We start from the raw sequence: 20,766 nt of genomic DNA, 5'->3' as shown, positions 1-20,766 counted from the left end.
TCCCCCCGCCCCCTTCTCTCCCTCTCTCTCCCTCTCTCCCCTAGCCCAGGGCCTGGATGGTACTTAGTGGCTGATAGGGTATGAATCTCAACTGGTGATTCTCTTGCCTCAGCCTTCTGAGTAGCTGTGATTATGGTATTTTCCACTGTACCTGGTTTGTTTTGCTTTTTCTTTTATGTGGTAGGCACTTAGAATGATATAGTGTAGTTTAGCCCTGACTGCAGCAGAGAGCTTGTAGTCTAGTGAGGAAACAGGCACTTGTGGAAAGCTGATGTTTGGGACTCTGGGGTATCCTATTGATGTCCCCTGCAGGAGCCAGAGCATGGCTTTGAGAAGTGCTCATCCATTTCTGTTTGTCTTCTCCCCGAGTACAGTAATTTTCTTCATTTAATCATCTGTGAAGGTGCCTGAAATTATCCCAAAGGGTGTGGTGACGTATTAGTGAAATTGAAAAAAATGAAATTCATAAAAACTATTAAAATTTCTCAATTTAAAAATCACATTTGTAAGCCAGGCATGGTGGTGCACACTTTAAACCCAGCACTCAGGAGGCTGAGGCAGGAGGATCACCTTGAGTTTGAGGCCACCCTGGGCTGCATAATGAGTTCAAGGCCACCCTGAACTACATGGTGAGACCCTGTCTCAAAACAAACAAACAAACAAATAAACAAAAATTAAATTGTTCAATGTTGTATATTTTCTATGTAGAAAGAGACAGGATGGTGCTCATGAAATCAAGCCTTTGGTGAAAGGAGTTTCACCATGGTACACTCATCCACTCAGTGGATAGTTTTATAACTATTTAGAGGCAGTTTTTTAAAATGACTAGCTGTGGTATGATCTAAGCCATATTAAGGTGAAAGTAGAAAACTGCCCAGTAGAATATACATGTATCTGTCATCATCTGTATAAAACAAACACAGTCTGGCGTAGTGGTGCATGCCTGTAGTTCAGCACCTTAGAAGGCTGAGGCAGGAGGATCCCAAGTTTGAGCCTAACCTGGGCAATGTAGTGGCTTAGTGAGACCTTATTTCAAAAATTAAAAATGGGCTGAAGATGTAGCTTAGAGTGAAGGCATTGGGTTCATTCCTGTAATTAATTAATTAAGTGAATGACTGAGGATATAGCTTAGCACAAAGGTCCTGGCTTCACTCCCCCAATCAATCAATCAGCAGGGCTGGAGCTCAGTGCAAAGCCCTAAGTTCAATCCCCTGTTGGAAAAAACAAAAATAAAACCAAACAAACGCACGCACACACACACACTCACTTCTATGTGTGGAATATTTGTGGTAGCATTTGCTAGAACCCAGCTACAGTGGTAAGTTCTGGGGAGACAGAATGGAGAGCTAGGGCACTGCTGAGAGGAGGAAAACTTCACTTTTCTCTGTATGCCCATTTCCACCTTTTGAACATTGAACTGTGTGTATGTATTATCTTTTTGTTAAAGAAAAATAGAAGAAAAGCCTTAAACTGCCCCCTTTCAAACAGAAGCATAGCGATGTAATAGCTGAGATGAACTCCTGCTGAAAGTGTTGGCCTTGCCTTGCTCTTCACTGATGCTGCAGAAGGACCTGTCTGATTTAACTTATTTTTCTCTGGCATTAACATTTGACACTTTGATAAGGGAAGTAATCATTGCTGCTTACATCTGATGAGAGTTTAACCAAACATCTATGAATTTTCTTGATGATCCTCCAATAAAAGAAACTATACACGAATCAATGTCTGTATTCACCTAATTATGGGAGGTATTTTTGCCTCTGGATTCTAATTTCCCCCATCTTTAAGGCAACTAATTGCTGAGCTGTGTTTTGACTTAAAAAAAAAGAATCCCCATTAAATAAGTGTTGAGTGCATCCAGAATTCATTTTCCATCATTTACATGAATGAGGAGAGGAAGATAAATTAGTCTATAAGAATCTAAAGGCTGTTGGTTCATTTTCCTGTGTCTGAATTTTCTGGTTGCTTTTGCAGGGCCCTTTTGGATATGTGCCACATTGGTCTTTGCCATAGCAATTAGTGGGAATCTTTCCAACTTCTTAATCCATCTGGGAGAGAAGACATACCATTATGTGCCCGAATTCCAAAAAGGTTGGTGAATAATGTGGCTCATTTAGATGCTGTCAGTTTCTAACCATGAGCTCTTTTACCCCTGAGCCCATGGGCCCCATGTCTCAGTGCTGCCGCCCCTGCCTTCTCTATTTTAAGGTTTAAACATCCCTCCTGGCTCAAAGTTACTATCCATTCTTTATTTCTTTTCCTCCCGTGGTAAAATGTATGTGATATAAAACTTAGCATTTTAAATGTATGCAATTCAGAGATAAGCATACCTTCAAAGTATTATAAATTCACATAATTTTTAGGAAAGCTATAAAGCAAGATCCAGTGGCCCTTGGAATTATTTTAAAAAAGTAGAAAATAACTAAAAAACAGTGTGTGTGAAAGTCTCCATTGTAGCGTTTTTATACTGTCCCAGTCCTGGAAACAATAGAGGCGTTGTTATTTATCTTGTGATGGCTCAGATAGCAGAGATAGGCTGTGACCACTGATTATGAAGGGCAACGTGGGAAACTGACAACTGAGGCCAGACCAGTGCCTGTTCTGTTAGCAGCTTTGTTAAAGAGAAGTCTACAAGTGGTCAAGGTCTGGAAGGAAGAATGCACAAATGAATGTGACCTGGTGATAGGCTTATAAATCACGTTCTTGTTTTAAAACTTCCTTTCCTATGTCAATATTAGGCAGTGAAAAGAAAAGAAAGAACAGCTCTTAGGGACTTGCAGATGACAGCCACTACAACGTGAGGAAGTTTGGCTTCATAGCAGATTGACCCATCGTACTTTCTCAAGTCCCAGCCCCCTCCCTAGCCACCCTCATCCTGAGAGGGTATCACTGGCCTGAATAAGAGCAGCTCCAGAGCCAGAGCACTGGCTGCGGCTTCTAGGTCTGCCCCTTGTCAGCTTCCATCTCTTGGAACAAGTTATTTCATCTCTCCTAGCCTCAGATTCACTGGTGAAATGGAAATGATAATACTTATATTACAGGGTTATTGTAAGCAGAAAGAGTTGATACATGTATTAGAATAGTGGTTTGTACAAAATGATGTATGTGTATGTGTGTGTGTCTGTGTATATCTGTATATGGTCATGTGTGTATACAGGGACAGAGTATGCATTTACCCTTCCTTCTCTTCCTCCCCTCTGCCTTCTGTGCCCATTTTCCCTTTTTGTCCTTCTCCATCGTGGAGTCAGACTCAGATTCAATTCTATTCGTTTGTTTTTGTCAGATATCTTTGGTTTGAATTTAGCCCTGCCTTCAAGTAGCTTCGCTCATAAAGCAAGATAGATGAATGAATATTGCTGTAAGCCGTACATGCTAACTTCTGTATCAGGATTGTGTGGGTGTATTACAAGAAGAGTGACCCACGGTTCCTGGGGACCTGGAAGCCTAGGAGGGTCTTTATCTGTATCAGACACTGACATAATGTCCCAGTAAGATAGTCACAGACACATCGATAAGCATTTTCCCATTTTATGTAAAGAATATGAATCACATCTGGAGTTAAATCCAGCTTCCCCCAACTTGTTAGTTATGTGATCATGATCAAATTAACTTCTCTGATCTAAAACAATAATATAGATTATATTAACTATTTCATGTAAAAAGTTGTCTTGATCGAGCATTTATTATTATCAATTCCTGCTCTCCTGAGTTCTTCCCAGTTTTTATTTATTTAATTCTCCTAATAAGTTTAAAGATAATTTTGTTTCCATTTGCAGATAGGGAAACTAAGGCAGGAAGTAACTCACCACCTGAAAGCTTACTTTGCCTAGGATTAGAACCCATGACAACTGCACAGAGACTGTGCCTTGACTATCACACGTCCTTACCTATCATTTATACTGAGTGTAACTCCTGATGCCCAATATATGATCAATGAATGGTACCTGTCGATAGAGTAGGGTTTCATTCTCTTTTGGTTAACCAAGGAAAAGGCATTATGTCAACAAAATTCTCTTTGGCTTAATGAGGGTTCCAAAGTGAAAAACCTGCTCTAGGAGCTCCAGATGTTTTGCACAATCAACTTATCCAGAGTCGGATGTAATTGCTGAGGGGGCTTTGTCATCACTAGGATGTGTTAAGTGAGCTGCTTGCTGCTTTCCACGTGGGAAGGGCTTGCACCATGCTTTATGATTTTCCACTCCAGCAGAGGGAAGACAGTCCTGGAGGGCAGCTGCTGTGAGAGAGGAGGGATCAGTGCCATGAAATACTAAATGCTGTGTTTCCAGGGGCCCCTGCCGAGCCCTTCACCACCGAGGCAGTTATTTATTTAAGGAGGAAAGTGAAACTGGAGAATAGTGCAAGCAATTCATCCATGAGCTAGAATTCTATATTTCAGAGACAGGAAGATCTCTAAATAGCATGCAGAACAAGTTAATCTGTACCCAGGGCATTTTAATAAATTTGCTAAAGAAATCAGTGTCAGCTCTTGTTTTGCTAGGGAGGAGGACGTGTTCTTCCAAGGGGATGGTTGCCTTTTATTTGATTGAAATGCTTGGTTATTTAAACACTAGCGGTGTGACCCTCTGGAGTATTTCACTTGCATAATTCAGTTTTTAATAATATTAGCTGTTGTTGAGTGAATTATGAAAGCCATATAGAAGAGTACTGGTTATCACAACAAAGGCAGACCAAAGAACACAACTAAAGATTCATTAGTTCAGCAAACATTTGTCAGGCATTCACTGGGTATCTGATACTATGCCAGGCCCAGGAAATGGCAGACCAGTAAGACATGATCCCATAGTCCTCTGCCAAAAGTTGACAGGCTAGGAGAAAAGGCCAGTAAGTTTTCAAAAGTGCTATGACAGAATGTTACCATGATGTGGATGAAAACTGTGTCCTGTCATCTGCAGTGTCCATAGCAGCGACAGTCATCTATGCCTATTCCTGGCTGGTTCCTCTTGCTCTCTGGGGTTTTCTCATGTGGAGAAACAGCAAGGTTATGAACATCGTTTCCTATTCGTTTCTGGAGATTGTGTGCGTCTATGGCTATTCACTCTTCATTTATATCCCCACAGCAGTAAGTACCATACTACCGAGCAAACTCTGAATGATATTCTCTTCATGGTTGAAAATTCAACCATGAATTTGACGAAGTATCATTATTTCCAGCCTAACACTCATGTGTTGCCGAAAATCCCCTTTGAATTTAAAGTAAATCAGGACTTGGGGGGCATGTGCCTGCCTGGCCTGCAACCCCTGAAGCATCTGCCTCAGTCTACCTGCTGGTGGGGTTTTTCCAGCCTGTCTTGGAACCAGATGTACGTTGAGGGCATGATTGGCTCAGGGGTTTATAAATGTATTGGTCTAGAGCAAACAAATACTCCTCCGAAATGCCCCAAACAATCCCTGGCCGCCCTCTTTTCTTTCAGATACTGTGGATTATCCCCCAGAAAGCAGTTCGTTGGATTCTAGTCATGATTGCCCTCGGCATCTCAGGCTCTGTCTTGGCGATGACATTCTGGCCAGCTGTTCGCGAGGATAACCGGCGCATTGCGATGGCCACAATCGTCACGATTGTGTTGCTTCACATGCTTCTTTCTGTAGGCTGCTTGGTATGGTCTCATTCCTGAATCCTTTTGGCGTGTTTTATAAACAAATTCTAAAAGATTTCAAACTGTTAGGCACATTTCCTTTAAAATCAACTCCATGGCTGGGTATGGTGATACATGCCTGTAATCCCAGCACTCAGTAGGCTGAGGCAGGAGAATCGCAAGTTCAAGGCCTGCCTAAGCAATTTAGCAAGACCCTATCTCAAAATAACATAGAAAAAGGGATGAGGTGTAGCTTTGTGATAGAATGCTTGTCTATCATGCACAGGGCCCTGGGTTCCATCTCTAGTATCACAAAATAAAATAAACTGATTCCATGAAATAAACATTGTTTTACATTCCTAGAGAGGATGTGATAAAATCATGAGAGTTTGATTCAGTTAGTGTCTGGCTTAAGCTTTAATGTCTTGTTAGAGGAAGTATGAGTGGGCGTGTGCTTCTGTATAGGGCTAGGGGATGGTTTTGGAGGAACTCTGCCTTTAGGTGCCTTGTTGACTTCCAGACTACAGCTAGAAAGATTTTGAATTTAAAATTTCATAGGTGAAAAGTCTTAAGAATGAAGCCAAGTGCAGGCAAGTGGAGTTGACCTGAAGTGAGCAACATTTAGAGCAGGTTTGGGCTCCCTGTTTATAGGTGTCTTCTTAGGAAGAGCCTGTGCTTGTGCATCAGGCAGGCCAGGTAGAAGGGCAGCTGTGTTGCCTACTGACTGAGTGCAGCCATGATTCTGTATTTCTGAATCAATCTCTTCATCTGCAGCATGGCTGTATTTCCTGCCAGAGGGTTGTTCTGAGGATCAAACAAAATAGTACATAGAAAACGCTTAACATGCCAAGCATGGTGGTGCACACCTGTAATCCCAGCAGTCAGGAGGCTGAGGCAGAAGGATGACTGAGTTCAAGGCCAACATGGGCTTCATAGTGAGATCAAGGCCTGAACTTCATAGTGAGACCTTGTCTCAAAAACAATACAAAACTCGGGCCAGGCATTTAGCTCAGTAGTTTGGTGTCCTGCCTTGCAAGCACAAGGACCTGAGTTCAATCCTCGGTACCAAAACAAAAACAAAAACAAAGACAATACAAAACTTAGCACTGACTCTGTCCTGTAAATTAGGTTCCCTTTGATCCTAAGGAGACCTAGCTAATCCACTGAAATGCTTCATGACCCTGGGGACCCTTCTTTCTATTGAAGAACACATCCTTTTCATTGTAATTAAATAGTTATCACTGTCATCTTCTCATCTTCTGCATTTTCCCCCATTGTATATAGGGCTGAGAAGTTGGTGAGAGGAAGAAGCAGGAAGAAAAGGCAATCATATTTTTCAGCTCTGTAAGGACTAGAGAGGAACAGGGAAAGATTATCATTTTCTTAAGGAACTCATTTCATGGGGCACGTGCAGCAAAGTCTTTTACTTCCTATTCCCCTTACTCCTTCCTGAGGTGAATGGCTCTGAAGCTAGTGTCTTCCTGCTGCTCTTGATGCTCAAGAACGTTGTAGAAGAGTGCATAGTTATGGAGTAGAAAGAGTCGTGGACGGGAGGTATTTAGCATTATGAACTAAGGCAGTTTAACTCTCAGGACCTTGGATTCCTTGTCTGTCAGAGATTCCCATCTGCCTGGGCTTCTGTGAGATACAGTGAGATGCTGTGGAAACCCTTCGTATACTGTGCAGGGTGGAAAGATGTTGGGAAAAGAGCCCCAGGTCATCAGAAGTTACCAGGGCCAGTCTGTCACATAATGCTCCTCAGTGCCAGGTGAGACAGGGGTCTGAGATCACACAGCTCACGCATGGACTAAAGCTCAGGTCTCTGCTCTGCGACAGTGTCCTTTTGTTGGTGCCTCTCACAGTGACTTTCCATCTCCCTGCTGAGTTTATTGTTCATTATATACCTGGCTGAGAAGCTGGGGGAGAAAAGACAGGAGACAGGCCTCTCTGTTCAGCCCTGCATGGCAGGGCAGTCTTGGGTGGGAGCCAGGAAGGCATGATTTTGTCCTCCTCACAGAAGCTTAGTGGTCAACCAGAGGCCCACCATGCCTGGGCGCTGTTCTCCACAATGGAGATGCCTCCTCCTCTCTGGAGGACAGCTGGCCCAGAAATGAGGAGACATGGTACCAGTCCCCACTCCACCACCCCCTGCTTTGGTCATTTCCTGTCTCAGGCTCCTGCCTCCTTATTTAGAAAAAGGAGCTGGTTATGTACACCATAGTAGCATCTTTGCAGCTGTAAGCATAAATGATACGTGCAACATGAAAAATATGACAAGTGATCCAAACGGAAGACATTATTGTTATTGCCAGGGTAGGGAGAGGAATTGGCAGGGGAGTTATTTGAGCTGAGGGGCAACGGCTGAACCAGACGGCCTGGCTCTCTCCCTCTCCCCTGGGGAGCATGGGATGGTATTTTTGCCTCAGTACAGTGAAGCACTGACAGCCTCACACCTGCTGAGGGCCCCTCAATGAGCGCACTTGTAGACGATCCCCCAGATTCTGCACCTGGCAGGCAATGGAGGAGGATGCATCTGGAGCATGCATCCTCATGGGCCTATTTAGAGTTACACAAGCCTGGGTTGGAGGGGAACCACTGACAGCAGAAGAACTGTGCCCTGTCTCTACTCCTAGAAAGCCTGTGATCTACTTGGAGGCCTCATAGGCTGGGGGTGGACATGTTGCCAAGTTGCAAGCAGTGTTGGAGAACAGAAGAACTGGATTGGAATCCAGCTCAGACACAGTTGCGCAACTTTGAGAAAATCTTGTTTTGAACCTTAGCTCTGTCATCTTTAAACTGGAAATAAAACCAGGTATGGTGATCATACCTGTAGGCCCAGCACTCAGAGACTGAGTCAGGAAAATCGCTGCATTTGAGTTCAGCCTAGGCAACTTAATAAGACCCTGCTGGGATAGAGTTCAATGAGAAGACCCTAAGAAAAGAAACAGCCTTTCGAGATCATCTTTTGCAGTCCTGGAGTTCTATAGATAAGAAAGCTGAGGCTTGGCGGGTGAAGGTATTTGTCCAGAGTCACTGTGAGTAGCCACAGAACCTGGGGCTCTGGCTCACTCCATCTTACCAGGGTTTCGTCAGGAGCCAGGAAGAGAGTTTCTCCTCCTGGGTCGCAGGCCTTGGCAACTCGGGGCTCCTGCAGGAGGACTGGGACTAGAACAGCCACTGTGGCTGCTGCTTCCTCCTAAATTCAGAACTTTTCTTTCCCTGTCCTAGAAAACAGCTGCAGGAAGAGGCTTTAGGGAGGGAGCCTTTTAAACAGTAGAATTGCTGCGCGGATGGACACACTAGAGGCAGCCAGAAAAGGCGTCAGTGAGGAAGTTTCTGAAAAGGATGATTGAAGAGCTGAGTACAGGGATGTGCGGGCCAGGCTCCAGAGTGTTGCATTGGTGCCCCCTTCTGGCTGGTAAATGACAGAGCTGGTGAAAATGGTCCTTGGTGACTTGTTAACTTCTCTAAAGTATACTGTCGCCAAGGTAGATAGATCATGAGCTGGAGGCCCTTGCCGTAGGAGTAGTTTTACTTTCCCTTTGAACAGCTAGTTTTCAAAGTAGCGAGGTTAATATTTTCTTGGACTAATGTTAGGATTCACACTTTGAGACAGGAAGATCCTCCTTGATGTCTTCCTTCCCCTACCCACTTCTGATTTTTGATCGTTAAATTGAAGGTGGCAAGTGGAAGCACTCATCAGACCTTTCATTTCCAAGCTGAAGCATTAGGAGGAGAAGCATGCCTAGTACTTCCTTTCAAGGTCTTTGCAGAGAGCCAATGAACTGCTGTAACAACAATCTGTCTATAGTTTGATCATTTATTTAGTGTGCCAGGCCCTGTGTGAGGTGCTGGTGGCACAAAGGTGTGTGGAGAGACTCTTTGTCCTGGGAGAGACTCTAACATAGCATTTTGGAGTCAGGTGGACCTAGCCTTGAGTCCTGGCCCCACCATTTATGACTGTCTCTCTAAGCCTGTTTCTTCATCTCTCAGATGAGGATAATTGTATTGACCTTGCAGGGTTTTAAAGTCATGTAACATAATAAGTGCCCAATAAATGGAGGCTAAATTTTAAAAGGTATGCACACAGATGCCAAGAAGAGCTTGCTGTCATGGCTTTCCTCACAAGCCTGTCCTGCTTTCTCCAGGGTGTGCTTTTTTTTTTAAGACAGGGACTCGCTATATAGTTTGGGTTGGTCTTGAACTAAGTATGTAGTCCAGGCTAGCCTTGGATCACAAGGATCCTGCTCCCTCATCCTCCTGAGTACTGGGATTACAGACATGAGCAACCATGCACGGCTTCCAGGGTGTACTTTTGCCTTGCTTTTTTGTTTTTCACTCAGCACAAGCTTGCTCTGCAGAGTCAGTTTCTCTCTCACACTTCACTTTGTCAAATAAACTTTGCCACTTAAGAAAAAAAAAAAAAAAAAAAAGGTACGCACAGATGAGTGAGACAGATATAGAGAGACAGCTCTAACTCACTGTGATGGCAAATACAGTGGGGGGACGTAGGGCCCACAAGAGCCCAGGACTGTTAGTGTGGAACCCTTAAGAACGCTTCCCTGGACCATTGTTGGTGACTCTCTCCTGGCTCTTCTCTTGCAGGCCTACTTTTTTGATGCACCAGAGATGGACCACCTCCCAACAGCTACAGCTACTCCTAACCAAACTGTTGCAGCAGCCAAGTTCAGCTAAGGAGAAAAGTAAGAGATTATATTTGTATCTTGTTGTGTGGTACCGTAGAAGATGAGCGGGTGTGGCACTCACTGTTAGCATGAAGAACAGAGAGGTCCGGATGCTTTGCCTGCAGTGTGTGTGTGTGTGTGTGTGTGTGTGTGTGTGCATGCGCGCGTTCACGTGTGCACATGTCTATATATGTGTCCTTGTGGTTGAAAGCTTCAGGTTTGGAGTCCATGTGATATTGGCCTCCTAAGTTGAGGAACATGAGTTTTCAGTCCTACTGTAAGAGAAGCCCCTGCCTTTGTCCTGCTATCGCCCTTCCTTTACTCCATATATCCTTTCCAGCAACTCAGTATGGGTTGGTTTCATGACAGTTCAGGTAGTTTTTCTAGTATCTCTGTGGCTTCTCCTGCTGGCTCAGACCCTGGATTGACCCCTCTTAAATTACTCCTGGGATTCTCCAAAACCTTCTAAACTTTTTGTGCCTTATTTTTGTGCCTTTGAGGAGGTGATCCCACTGTCAGTGGCTAGTACAGTGGGTTAAAGAGAGTACAGGGGAAATATTCAACCTCAAGCCTTGCAATTGCTTGTTCCGCATTCTTAGTTAACCCAGGCTGTAGCCATGCTGAACTGTGTGTGTGTGTGTGTGGTACTGGAGAGTGAACCCAAGGCCTCACATGTGCTAAGCAAGCCCTCTACCACTGAGCCACACCCTCCATTCTTGGAATAGATTATGTTAGATACTTGCTGTTGCAGTTGTCTGAAATGTTTCTACCCTTCCAATAGTCATCACTAGTGATCCTGTTGTATTTTATATCACACATATATCACTCATTGTCTATCTGTGTGTCCATTTATCCTCACATTAATTTGTTTAGTCATCTAGTAATCCATGGGTCCTTTATGTGCTAGTGTGTCTGCCCAGTGAGAGTCAGCTCCATGAGAGTAGCTTTCATTGCCCACCCCATAACCTGGTGTCATCGGATGCTCAAACATTTGTGGAATAAATGAATGAAGCCACTCTCTGTACATGATCTCACTGTAGTCCGGGGATCTCTCCTGTACTTTGTCATCACCAGCTGTCCTTTCTGCCCTAGCTGCTGTCCTCCAGGGTAGGGAGTGGAGTAATCTATGCAAAGGCCAAGGGTTTTATTGTCAAGTAGAATTACAATTAAATCCTATTCCTGCCATGTACTAGCAATGTGCCTTGGCCAAGGGGCTTACTCTCTTTGACCCTTAGTTAATTATCTATAAACCACCTGTGTTACAAGATCAGGCACCTGCCTATAATCCCAGTTGCTTGAGAGGCTAAGAGCAACACATGTTTGAGCCCAGCCTGGGTAATTTAGCAACTTAGAGAGACCCTGTTTTAAAAAATATAAAAATAGCTGGGGATGTAGCTATGATGGACTCTGGGTTCAATCCCACTATCCCCCACCAACAGAGTGAAGAATAGAGATAGTGTTTATAAAAAGCTCCTGCACACACTTGCTCATAACACTTTTAATTCCAGCACTCAGGAAACTGAGGCAAGAGGCTCATGAGTTCAAGGCCAGCTTGGATCACACATCTAGACTTTGTCTGAACCCTTTCCCAAAAAAAACCCTTCCCCATTGCTAGTAGACCAAGAATGTGTATGGAAATTTTGTGGTTCCCACTGATTTTACTTTGATCCTTTATTTTCTTTTTGAAAAACAAAGGGGATTTCCTCTCTTAATTTAGGAATTCAGGTTGCACGTCCTGTAATCCACAAGATGTGACAATCAAAGCTGCCTCCAGGGATCTTGTTGGTAGGACTTTCTCTCTAGTGAATGGACTGAGCAGGGAACTATTATAAACTGCCACAGGCCTTGCTCTCCCTGCTTCCTCTTTTCTCACAGGTGTGTGGTGTTAGAACCCAAGGTCAAAGCCCTGGAGACAATATGGTATGCCCTCCTCAACTCACAAGAAGGAAGCCAAGGCCTTACCCAAGGCTGCCTGAGTTTGGTTCAGAGTGATATGTGTGCATCTCATTTCATTTTATAAAACACTGTACCAGTCACTCTCATTGCTGTTCTCACCAGCCCTGTCCACCTCGCTGTACAGATGAGGCCAGACTAAGTCAGTTGACTGAGAGATCTCCTGTCCACTTAGAGGCAGAGCTGGGATTGACTCTAGGTCTTGGGGAGATGATTTCTGAGTTTTTCTGCTCTCCCATTTGTTTCTTTGACCTCTGAAACTCAAAGCTGCACTGCTGGCATTCAGCTTTCATTCGGCTTTTTTTGGAGCCCTTTGCTGCTCTGGCAATGCTGTAGCTCTGAGGTCCCCACACTTTTTAACTGCATGTCCTGTCAGTCTTAAACAGGTTTAAGTTTGAGGTGACTTCTCTGTTGCTGCCCTGCAATAGCACTGAAGATTTAGCTCCTTATGGTTTCTGGGGGCAGGGAATAGAGGCATTGCTCAGCTTGCTCCTCTCCTTCAGGTGTGGGCCAGGCCTGGGGGCTCATCCACATGCCGCACTGGGGTGGAGCTACCAGCTCACGTGGCACCAGCAGGATACAGTTTGTTGTAGCTTGTTAGGAAAAGGGCCGCCTTGCTAACTCTCTAGTGGAGGCCACCCTTAGTTCCTTATTGGGTGGCCTTTTCATCTGATGGCTGTTTCTTAAAAGCCATAAAGGGAGAGTCAATAGAGAGTCTGTTAGCAAGACAGTTACAGTCTCATAAACTTGAAAATGACATTCATCACTTAGCCGTATTTTGTTGGTTAGAAGCAAATGACAGGAGAAAGGGATAACACAGGGCATGAATACCTTGAGACAAAGATTGTTGAGGCCATTTTCAAGTCTTTTCTACAAGTACAAACTGGTGTAGTATGTGTATATTTGAAATATCTGCATATACCTTTGTTTGTCCATTGGTAGCTATTAAAGCTTAGCTCTATTTTAAAAAATAAAATATAAGTAGAAGTTCTAATAGCTCCTTTCACTGCCTCAGTGGTTTGGCTTTGGAGCCTCTTGCCATAGAATAAACAATTGGTAGTTCTGGGTATCACGGTTAATTGTCTGCACCCTTGTTCAGCTCATTCTTCAGATGGACTCCCCAACCCATTGCCCCTTCATAGTAGGAGGATGGATGAGCCCTCATAAGGTGAAGGCACAAATCAGGCTTGCCCCTTTCCAAAGGTGCCTGGCTTGCTGGGCTCAGGGCCATCCTTTAGTCTTTTCATTTACACCTTTATTGACAGTGCTCTGGCCTCTGTGCACCAGGACTTGGGGACCTAGAAAATCAGATTCAGTCTTGCGTCATGGTGGGGCAAACAGCCTAATAGATGATGCTATGTGGTATGAAAAGTGCCTTAGGCATGCTGTCAGCTGAGCACCGTGTGACTCAGGTGGCTTCAAGGGATGAGAGTGGGGATCCTTGTTTGAATGAGGCCCTGAGTAGCAAGAAGAGTAGCCTGCTTCAGGCCGATCAGGGGAACATGGTGACATGACACCATGTGTGTTCCAGGGCACAGTTGCCTGGACCTCTCCCTTGGCCCAAGATACCCGACATCAAATTTGTGAGGGATACTTTTGATGTCCTCCTGAGTGGGACTTAGTTCCTTCTTTGCCTTTCCTTGTAAGGCTCCAGGCCAAGAACCACAGGTGCTGTAACGTGGGAATCAAGCAGTGTCTGAGGAGAGCTGGGCTCTTGGGGTCCTTGAGTTCAATCTTGGGCTCCATAGTCTTGCTCAGATCTGTAAACTTAGGTGTTGGCACCTCCATTTGGGTGTCATGACTCCAAATGAGATAGTGACGAACAGCTCCTTTGCAGTCTCCCTGACAGAAGCATCCATCGCTTTGCCAAGAAGAGAGGCTGTCCAGGCCCTGAGCACTGCAGACTTAAGAGCTGGCTGTGCCTTCTGCTCTAATCTCTGGACTCCAGGTCTCACCAAAATAGAATGGCTTCTAATCCCCATGATAATCTTCCCCATGTAAATCTGTACATTGGAAGCCTTAGCCTGGAAGTGGTCTCTGGGAGGGCATTAACTTCTTCTCTCCCTGAAACCTCAGAATCCCAGGGGAGCTTCTGATTACTTGTTAAGTAGGGAATCTTCTCCTACATTAAGTCACAGGCGTGGTATGAAGAATGTCTGGCTTCTGTCCTTCTTTCTTCACTAACTTCCTGTCTGAAGGCATTGCATATTTCTTCTGTGAGCCAGGACCCTCGTATAGCCTGGGAAGTGGACCTGGGAAGCTCATCTTTGGCTTGAGGGATGGAACCTGTGAAGGACCACAGAGTTGGCTGCCTTCCCTTGGGCGGTGACAAGTGCTTCAGTCCATAGGCCTCCAGCAGATAATTGTACTGCAGTGTGATAAGGGCTTTAATAATAGATGAACAGAAGGCTTCTGGAGAGTCCTTTGTAATTAAAATCCTACTGTTTGATACACAGGGTCTGCATGTAATTATCTCTTTACTTGCTCATGTTGAGAGCATTCATTTTATAAGCCACTTTGCTGGGTTTATACAAATCGATTCTTTAATTCTAAAATCAGCTTTAACTTGGTGCTGTGATCTCTACTAGCACAGCATCCAAACTGCATGAGGTCTCACCGTCACTGATGCTGCTTTCCGTCCTTTCCACAGGTCTGCTGTGCCCCTGCCCAGAGAACACATTTTCATCCTCTGAGCCATTTCTTTCTTAGTTCTCTTTGTTGTCCCTTTTCTTAGCAGTAGATTGGGGGAACCTGGGACAGCAAATAGGTCAATACAATAACTTTTTATTCTTTTAACTTAATGGAAGATTTCTTTTTTTTTTTTTAGTACTGGGGATCAAACTCAGGCCCTTGTGCTTGTGAGGCAGGCGCCAGAACCACTGAGCTAAATCCCTGGCCCTGGAAGATTTTAACATAGACAAAAGTAGAGTAGTGAATGCAAATTTACTACTTGTGTTATACTAATTATTTTGTACTGATTGTTTCAGCAGTTGCCAACCTGATCAGCATTCACCAATCTGTTCCCCACCTCTTCCTCTACATTGTTTTGAAGCAAATCTAAAATTTCATTATTTCAGGCTGGGGATTTAGCTCAGTGGTTCTGCTGCCTGCCTTGCAAGTGCAAGGGCCTGAGTTCTATCACTGGTTCCAAAAAAAAAAAAAAGATTAAAATTCCATTATTTCATCCATACATATTTAAATTCTTAAAAACACAACTACAATACCATAGTCACATCTAAAAATAACTCTTAAATAGCAGATATACAGCAGTACTTGAATTTCAGAATACTTTTTTTTTTTGGTACTGGGGGTCAGACTCGGGACCTTGCGCCTGTGAGGCAGCAGAGGAACTACTGAGCTAAATCCCTGGCCCGGAATACTTTTCAAATGTCATAGCTTGGTATGGTGTTACACACTTTTAATCCCAGCACTCGAGAGGCTGAGGCAGGAGGATCACTGGAAGTTCAAGGCCAGCCTGGGCTACGTAGCAAGACCCTGTCTCAAAAAACCAAAAAAAGGGTGGGGGATTTAGCTCAGTGGCCCTGTGCCTGCCTTACAAGTGCAGAGTCCTGAGTTCGATCCCAGGTCCCCCCCCAAAATACATGAAAAAAAAAGAATACTTTTCAAATATCATAAAAAATTCAGCTTGTTTCAGTCGGATCCAAATAAGGTACACTTATTGTAAGTGGTTGATGTGTTTAAAGTATCTATTCCTACTTCGACTTTCTTTTACCCTGTTACTGTTGAGGAATCATTTATCTTACAGTTTCTCGCTGTATGCATTTTGCTGATTATATCTGCATGATTCATTTAACATGTTCCTCTGTGTCGCGAGCCGGTGACGCAGAGCACTGTCCCGCAGTGTCTCAAACCTGAAAGAGCAGCGGGGTGGAGATGGGGCAGAGAGAAAGGAAGGACGCCAAGACAAGAGTCTGATCAAGGCAGCGTTTATTGCCGGCAAGCACCGGCCTTTTAAAGCAAAAAACCACAAACTATTATGGGATGGGTTTACCATAGTAACTGAAAGGTCACACAGGAAAAGAGCAAGCAGGTTCAACAAAAACAACCCACCGTGAGTAGTAGTAACCCGGACCACCACACATCTAAAGGTCAGAGACAAGAAACTGTAACTTTCAGGAATTCCACAAAGGAAACACTCTACCTGCTAAACTGGAGAAATTTAACACATATAGAGTTACTAAAGTTAACAATACTTACAACCAATACTCATGATCCCCACACCTCTGCTCTCTGAATTACTGGTTGGATCTAAAAGCTCAAATTCTTTTTTTTTTTTTTGTCAAGACCTCTTGATGTGGGTTGTTAGATTCTTTCCTCCCAAACTCATTACATTTATATCTAATTATCTTTCTTTGATGTTAGTGGCCAATAGTGAGCAGTGCTTAAATCTATTAATCCATTAGGGCTTTTAAAATGGTGATATTTCAATTTCATCTTTGTTTGTTTGTTTATTTTTGCTTTTTGAGACAGGATCTCACTATGTAGTTCAGACTGCTCTGAAACTCACTATGTAGCCCAGGTTGTCTTTAACTCGCAGTGATCCTCCTGCCTCAGCCTCCAGAATGCTGGGATTACAGGTGTGCACCACCATTCCTGGTTCATCCTTGTTTATTAACTAGAATACTTCATTAGTAAAAGCAGACTTTGTCTACTATTTGGTAATTTATATGACAAAGACAAGAGAAATGATGCCTCTTCTTTACTTAGCACCTTTCAGAGCAGTGGTGTTTTCCCCAAGACTCTTTGTCAGTGCTCATTTGCTGTAGTATGTTACTGATATTTGTCCTGTCTTTGACCATCGGGAGCCTCTTGGGTTGACTCCTGAGTCTTGCTGACATGCAGGTTTCTATGGCAAAATATTCCAGCCTCATTTCGAGTATTTCTTATAGCCCAGGCCATTTCTCTGAGGAGTCCTTTGTTCCTCTTGGGGAAGAGGTATTTCAAGGGCACAAGCGAGGTTCCAGTGACACTCACTGCAGTGGCTTGGGCACTGTTGTCAGGCATGGTCAGTGTTCAGAGCCAGGGAGTATATTTGTCTGCTTGTTTGTTTTTTCACTTTTGGAAGAAGATACATTGTGAGTTCACACTGATGCTTCCAGTTCCTGTTTAATAGTACAGGGTTTACTAACTGTGTTTATCTTATTATCTGCATCTACTTCTGCCTTCCAAGGATCTTGTGTCTCAGCGATGCCAGTGTGAGAGAGTCTAATAAGTACTTGTTTTACGTCCCATATATTCACAATAATCATAATAGCATCAGCACTACCACTAATTAGTGGAAAGTTTTTTTTTTGGTACCGGGATCAAACTCGGGACTTTGGCGTTTGTGGGGCAGGCAGCAGAACCACTGAGCTAAATCCCTGGCCTGAATTTTATTTTTCTTTACATTCTAGTATGCCCTAATGCCCTTCCTTTCCTTGTCTACTTGGGTTTTTGTTTTTTTGTTTTTAGAATTCAGGCTGACCTTGAATTTACTAGGTAACCCATGTTGGCCTCAAACAATGATCCTCCTGCCTCAGCCTCCCAAATGCTGAGATTACACGCATGTGCCAACATACCTGGCAGCAGTTTCTTAGTGATTCTTCTGGGCCCACTTCAGATATGCTTTTCTTGTCCAGGTGATACTATTTCCTTCCTTCTTTCTGCTATTCTACAGCTCTTATGTTTGTTGCAATTTGCTTATTTACTGGACTTCATAGACTGCAGTTTCCTCAGGGCAGAGCTTTTCTCACCAATACGGTCCTATCACCCAGCAGACATTCAGAGAAAACTTGAAATAATAATAAAATAATAGCTGGTGTGCATATCATATGGCACTTTCCTGGCCAAGCTGCTTGAGAGATGTTTTCTTGGGAGGTGCCATTGATTGAGGGTCTATTCTGTGCTCCGTACCTAGGTTCTGGGGTGTATAATGGAGTACTGTCCTCACATTTCCAAATTTTACATCCCAATTTTTATTTTATTTTATTTAGTTTTTGTTTTTTTGGGACAGGGTCTAACTGTGTATTTCAGGCTGGCCTTGAAATCACTGTGTAGCCTATGCTGGTCTCAGGCTTATGGCTGTCCTTCTGCCTCAGCCTCCCAAGTGCTGGAATTGCAGGTATGCGCCACCACAGTTGGCCCTTATTTTGTATCTCGTGCACACAGACTAGAAGGCCCTTCTACATAGAGCATTGTAACTGTGGGACCTTCTTATTGGAACACTCCAGGCCAGGCAGTGGTGACATTGGCCAGGCTTAAGTGTGGGGCTGGGACGAGGGAAAGGGCAGGGAATTCCTGTGCCATGGCTGGGCCACCTGTCCTATCTTTATCATACACAGTATTCGGAGTTTGACCATCTCTTTTCTTTTTCTCCTTCTAACATATCTTGTTTCCATCCACAGGAGTCTTTTGAAAATACACTGGATCATGCCTTTGACTGCATTACTTCCCTGCTTTTTTGGGGGTGGGGTTATTTTGAGAGGATCTTGCTGTGTAGCCTAGGCCATCCTTGAACTCATTACATGACCCAGGCTGGCCTCAAACTCATCTTTCTGCCTCAGCCTCCCAAGTGCTGGGTTTACAGGCATGCTTGCTTCCTTACTTAACAGGATGTGATAATGCACGCCTGTAATCCTAGCACTGTGGGAGGCTGAGGCAGGAGGATAGCAAGCCTGAGCCCAGCCTGGGCAACTTAGCAGGACCCTGCCTCAAAAAGAGAAAGGGTTGAGATACAGCTCAGTGTGAAGGCCCTGAGTTCAATCCCCAGTATTGCCAAACACACCATACTTATTTTTTGCATCCCATTGTCTAAAGAAGAAAATCCAAACTCCCTCTATTGCAGTGATCTGACCCTGCCCTGTGACCTGCTTCATATCCTTGTGTTTCATCCACCACACACAGATTTCCAGTTCCCAGATCTTTTTAAGTTCCTCTGTGTCCACTTTATTGCTTCTGCTCTGGTGCCTAACAGCTCCCAGAGAGAAGGTGAGCGAAGTTTAGCATGGGGATCTGGGTGGCGTAAAGTCCCTGGATTTCCATGGAAATAGAGTAAAGCTTTTTAAAGTCAGTTCTCTGCCAACAGTGATTTCCACTTTGAGCACAGAAATTAGGGTTCAAGGCTCAAGATTCTGGGAGTTAGTGGTTAAATTAAACATTATATTGCAGTGATCTGACCCTGCCCTGTGACCTGCTTCATATCCTTGTGTTTCATCCACCACACACAGATTTCCAGTTCCCAGATCTTTTTAAGTTCCTCTGTGTCCACTTTATTGCTCCTGCTCTGGTGCCTAACAGCTCCCAGAGAGAAGGTGAGCGAAGTTTAGCATGGGGATCTGGGTGGCGTAAAGTCCCTGGATTTCCATGGAAATAGAGTAAAGCTTTTTAAAGTCAGTTCTCTGCCAACAGTGATTTCCACTTTGAGCACAGAAATTAGGGTTCAAGGCTCAAGATTCTGGGAGTTAGTGGTTAAACTTTAAACATTAAACATCCTTTCCTACAATGTAGCTCCACTTTGTAAGGGAGAAGCTCTGTCTTGAAAGTTACTGTTTTGTTTTTCAGTTCTCTTTCATATACTGGGGAGCTTGGTTCTTCTGGACCTGGCATCTGCTGCAGGAAAGCAATGGCCAAAGCCAGCAGGAAATGGACAGATGGCTCTGCACTGAAGCTCATCACCTATTAATAAACAAATTAAATGCTGGCCTAGGTGTGGCTCAGTGGTAGAGCACTTACCTAGCATGCCTGAGGCTCTGGGTTTCATTCTCCAGCACCACAAAACAACAACCAAAACAAAAATTAAATGTTCTTCAGCACACGTGTGTGTCTGCTCTTCTTTTCCACCCATTGATTGCCACTGAATGCGCTGATTGGGAGTGAAATGGAAGGGAGTAGGTCCACCATTTGCGTTCCCTCCCAGTCACCTCCCAATTAGGTGATGGGCTTTCCTTTGGGGCCACGTCCAACACCTGAACTTCTGCTGTCCTCTAAATTATGGTCAGGTCATCTGCCTTGGTGATCCTCCTCGTTTCAACTGTTTGTCCTCCTCAAGTAGTCAAACAGGAATCTTTGGTTGAAGTTAATTGGTAATTTGAAAATTCATCTTGGTTGCAAGATAACTCACATTCTGGGAGTGGTGATAACTCCTCTCACTCTAGTACTTGGGAAGCTGAGGCAGGAGGATTGCTGCAAGTTCAAGGCCAGCCTGGGCTATGTAGTGAATTCCACACCAGTCTGAACTACATAGCTAGACCTGTCTCAAAAAACCAAAAACAAAAAATTAAAAGTAAATAACTCACACAATGTCTGTGTCTGCGATTTCATGACACCTGAAAATTTTCCTTGATATTTTATCTTTACCATGCTCCAGGCTGCTAGGAATTTGATTTAATGTACTTGCTGTTAAGATATATGAGGTAGGGCTGGGGATTTAGCTCAGTGGTGCTACCCCTGCTTCGCAAGCACAAGGTCCTGAGTTTGATCTCCGGTACCAAAAAAAAAAAAAAAACAAAAAAAAAAAAAAAAAAAAAAAAACACGA

General features: G+C 44.0%; 1 protein-coding gene across 4 annotated transcripts in view; it reads left to right on the top strand.

Annotated features, from left to right (window-relative positions):
* Positions 1–19,998, top strand: part of Yipf1 (Yip1 domain family member 1) — a 45,029-nt gene extending 25,031 nt beyond the window's left edge. For all 4 annotated transcript variants that reach the window (XM_033767539.1, XM_010610367.3, XM_010610365.3 and 1 more), the window contains 5 exons: positions 1,975–2,091; positions 4,914–5,080; positions 5,433–5,615; positions 10,200–10,297; positions 19,793–19,998. In XM_033767539.1, the coding sequence (XP_033623430.1) occupies positions 1,975–2,091; positions 4,914–5,080; positions 5,433–5,615; positions 10,200–10,289 (557 nt within the window). In that variant the 3' untranslated portion in view covers positions 10,290–10,297; positions 19,793–19,998. The remainder of the gene's footprint in view (positions 1–1,974; positions 2,092–4,913; positions 5,081–5,432; positions 5,616–10,199; positions 10,298–19,792) is intronic.
* The last annotated feature ends 768 nt before the right edge of the window (positions 19,999–20,766 follow it).

The sequence above is a fragment of the Fukomys damarensis genome, unplaced genomic scaffold, assembly GCF_012274545.1.
Source record: "Fukomys damarensis isolate Sample0158 unplaced genomic scaffold, DMR_v1.0_HiC HiC_scaffold_23, whole genome shotgun sequence".
Lineage (NCBI taxonomy): Eukaryota > Metazoa > Chordata > Mammalia > Rodentia > Bathyergidae > Fukomys > Fukomys damarensis.
This window is presented reverse-complemented; position numbering and strand designations above follow the sequence as displayed.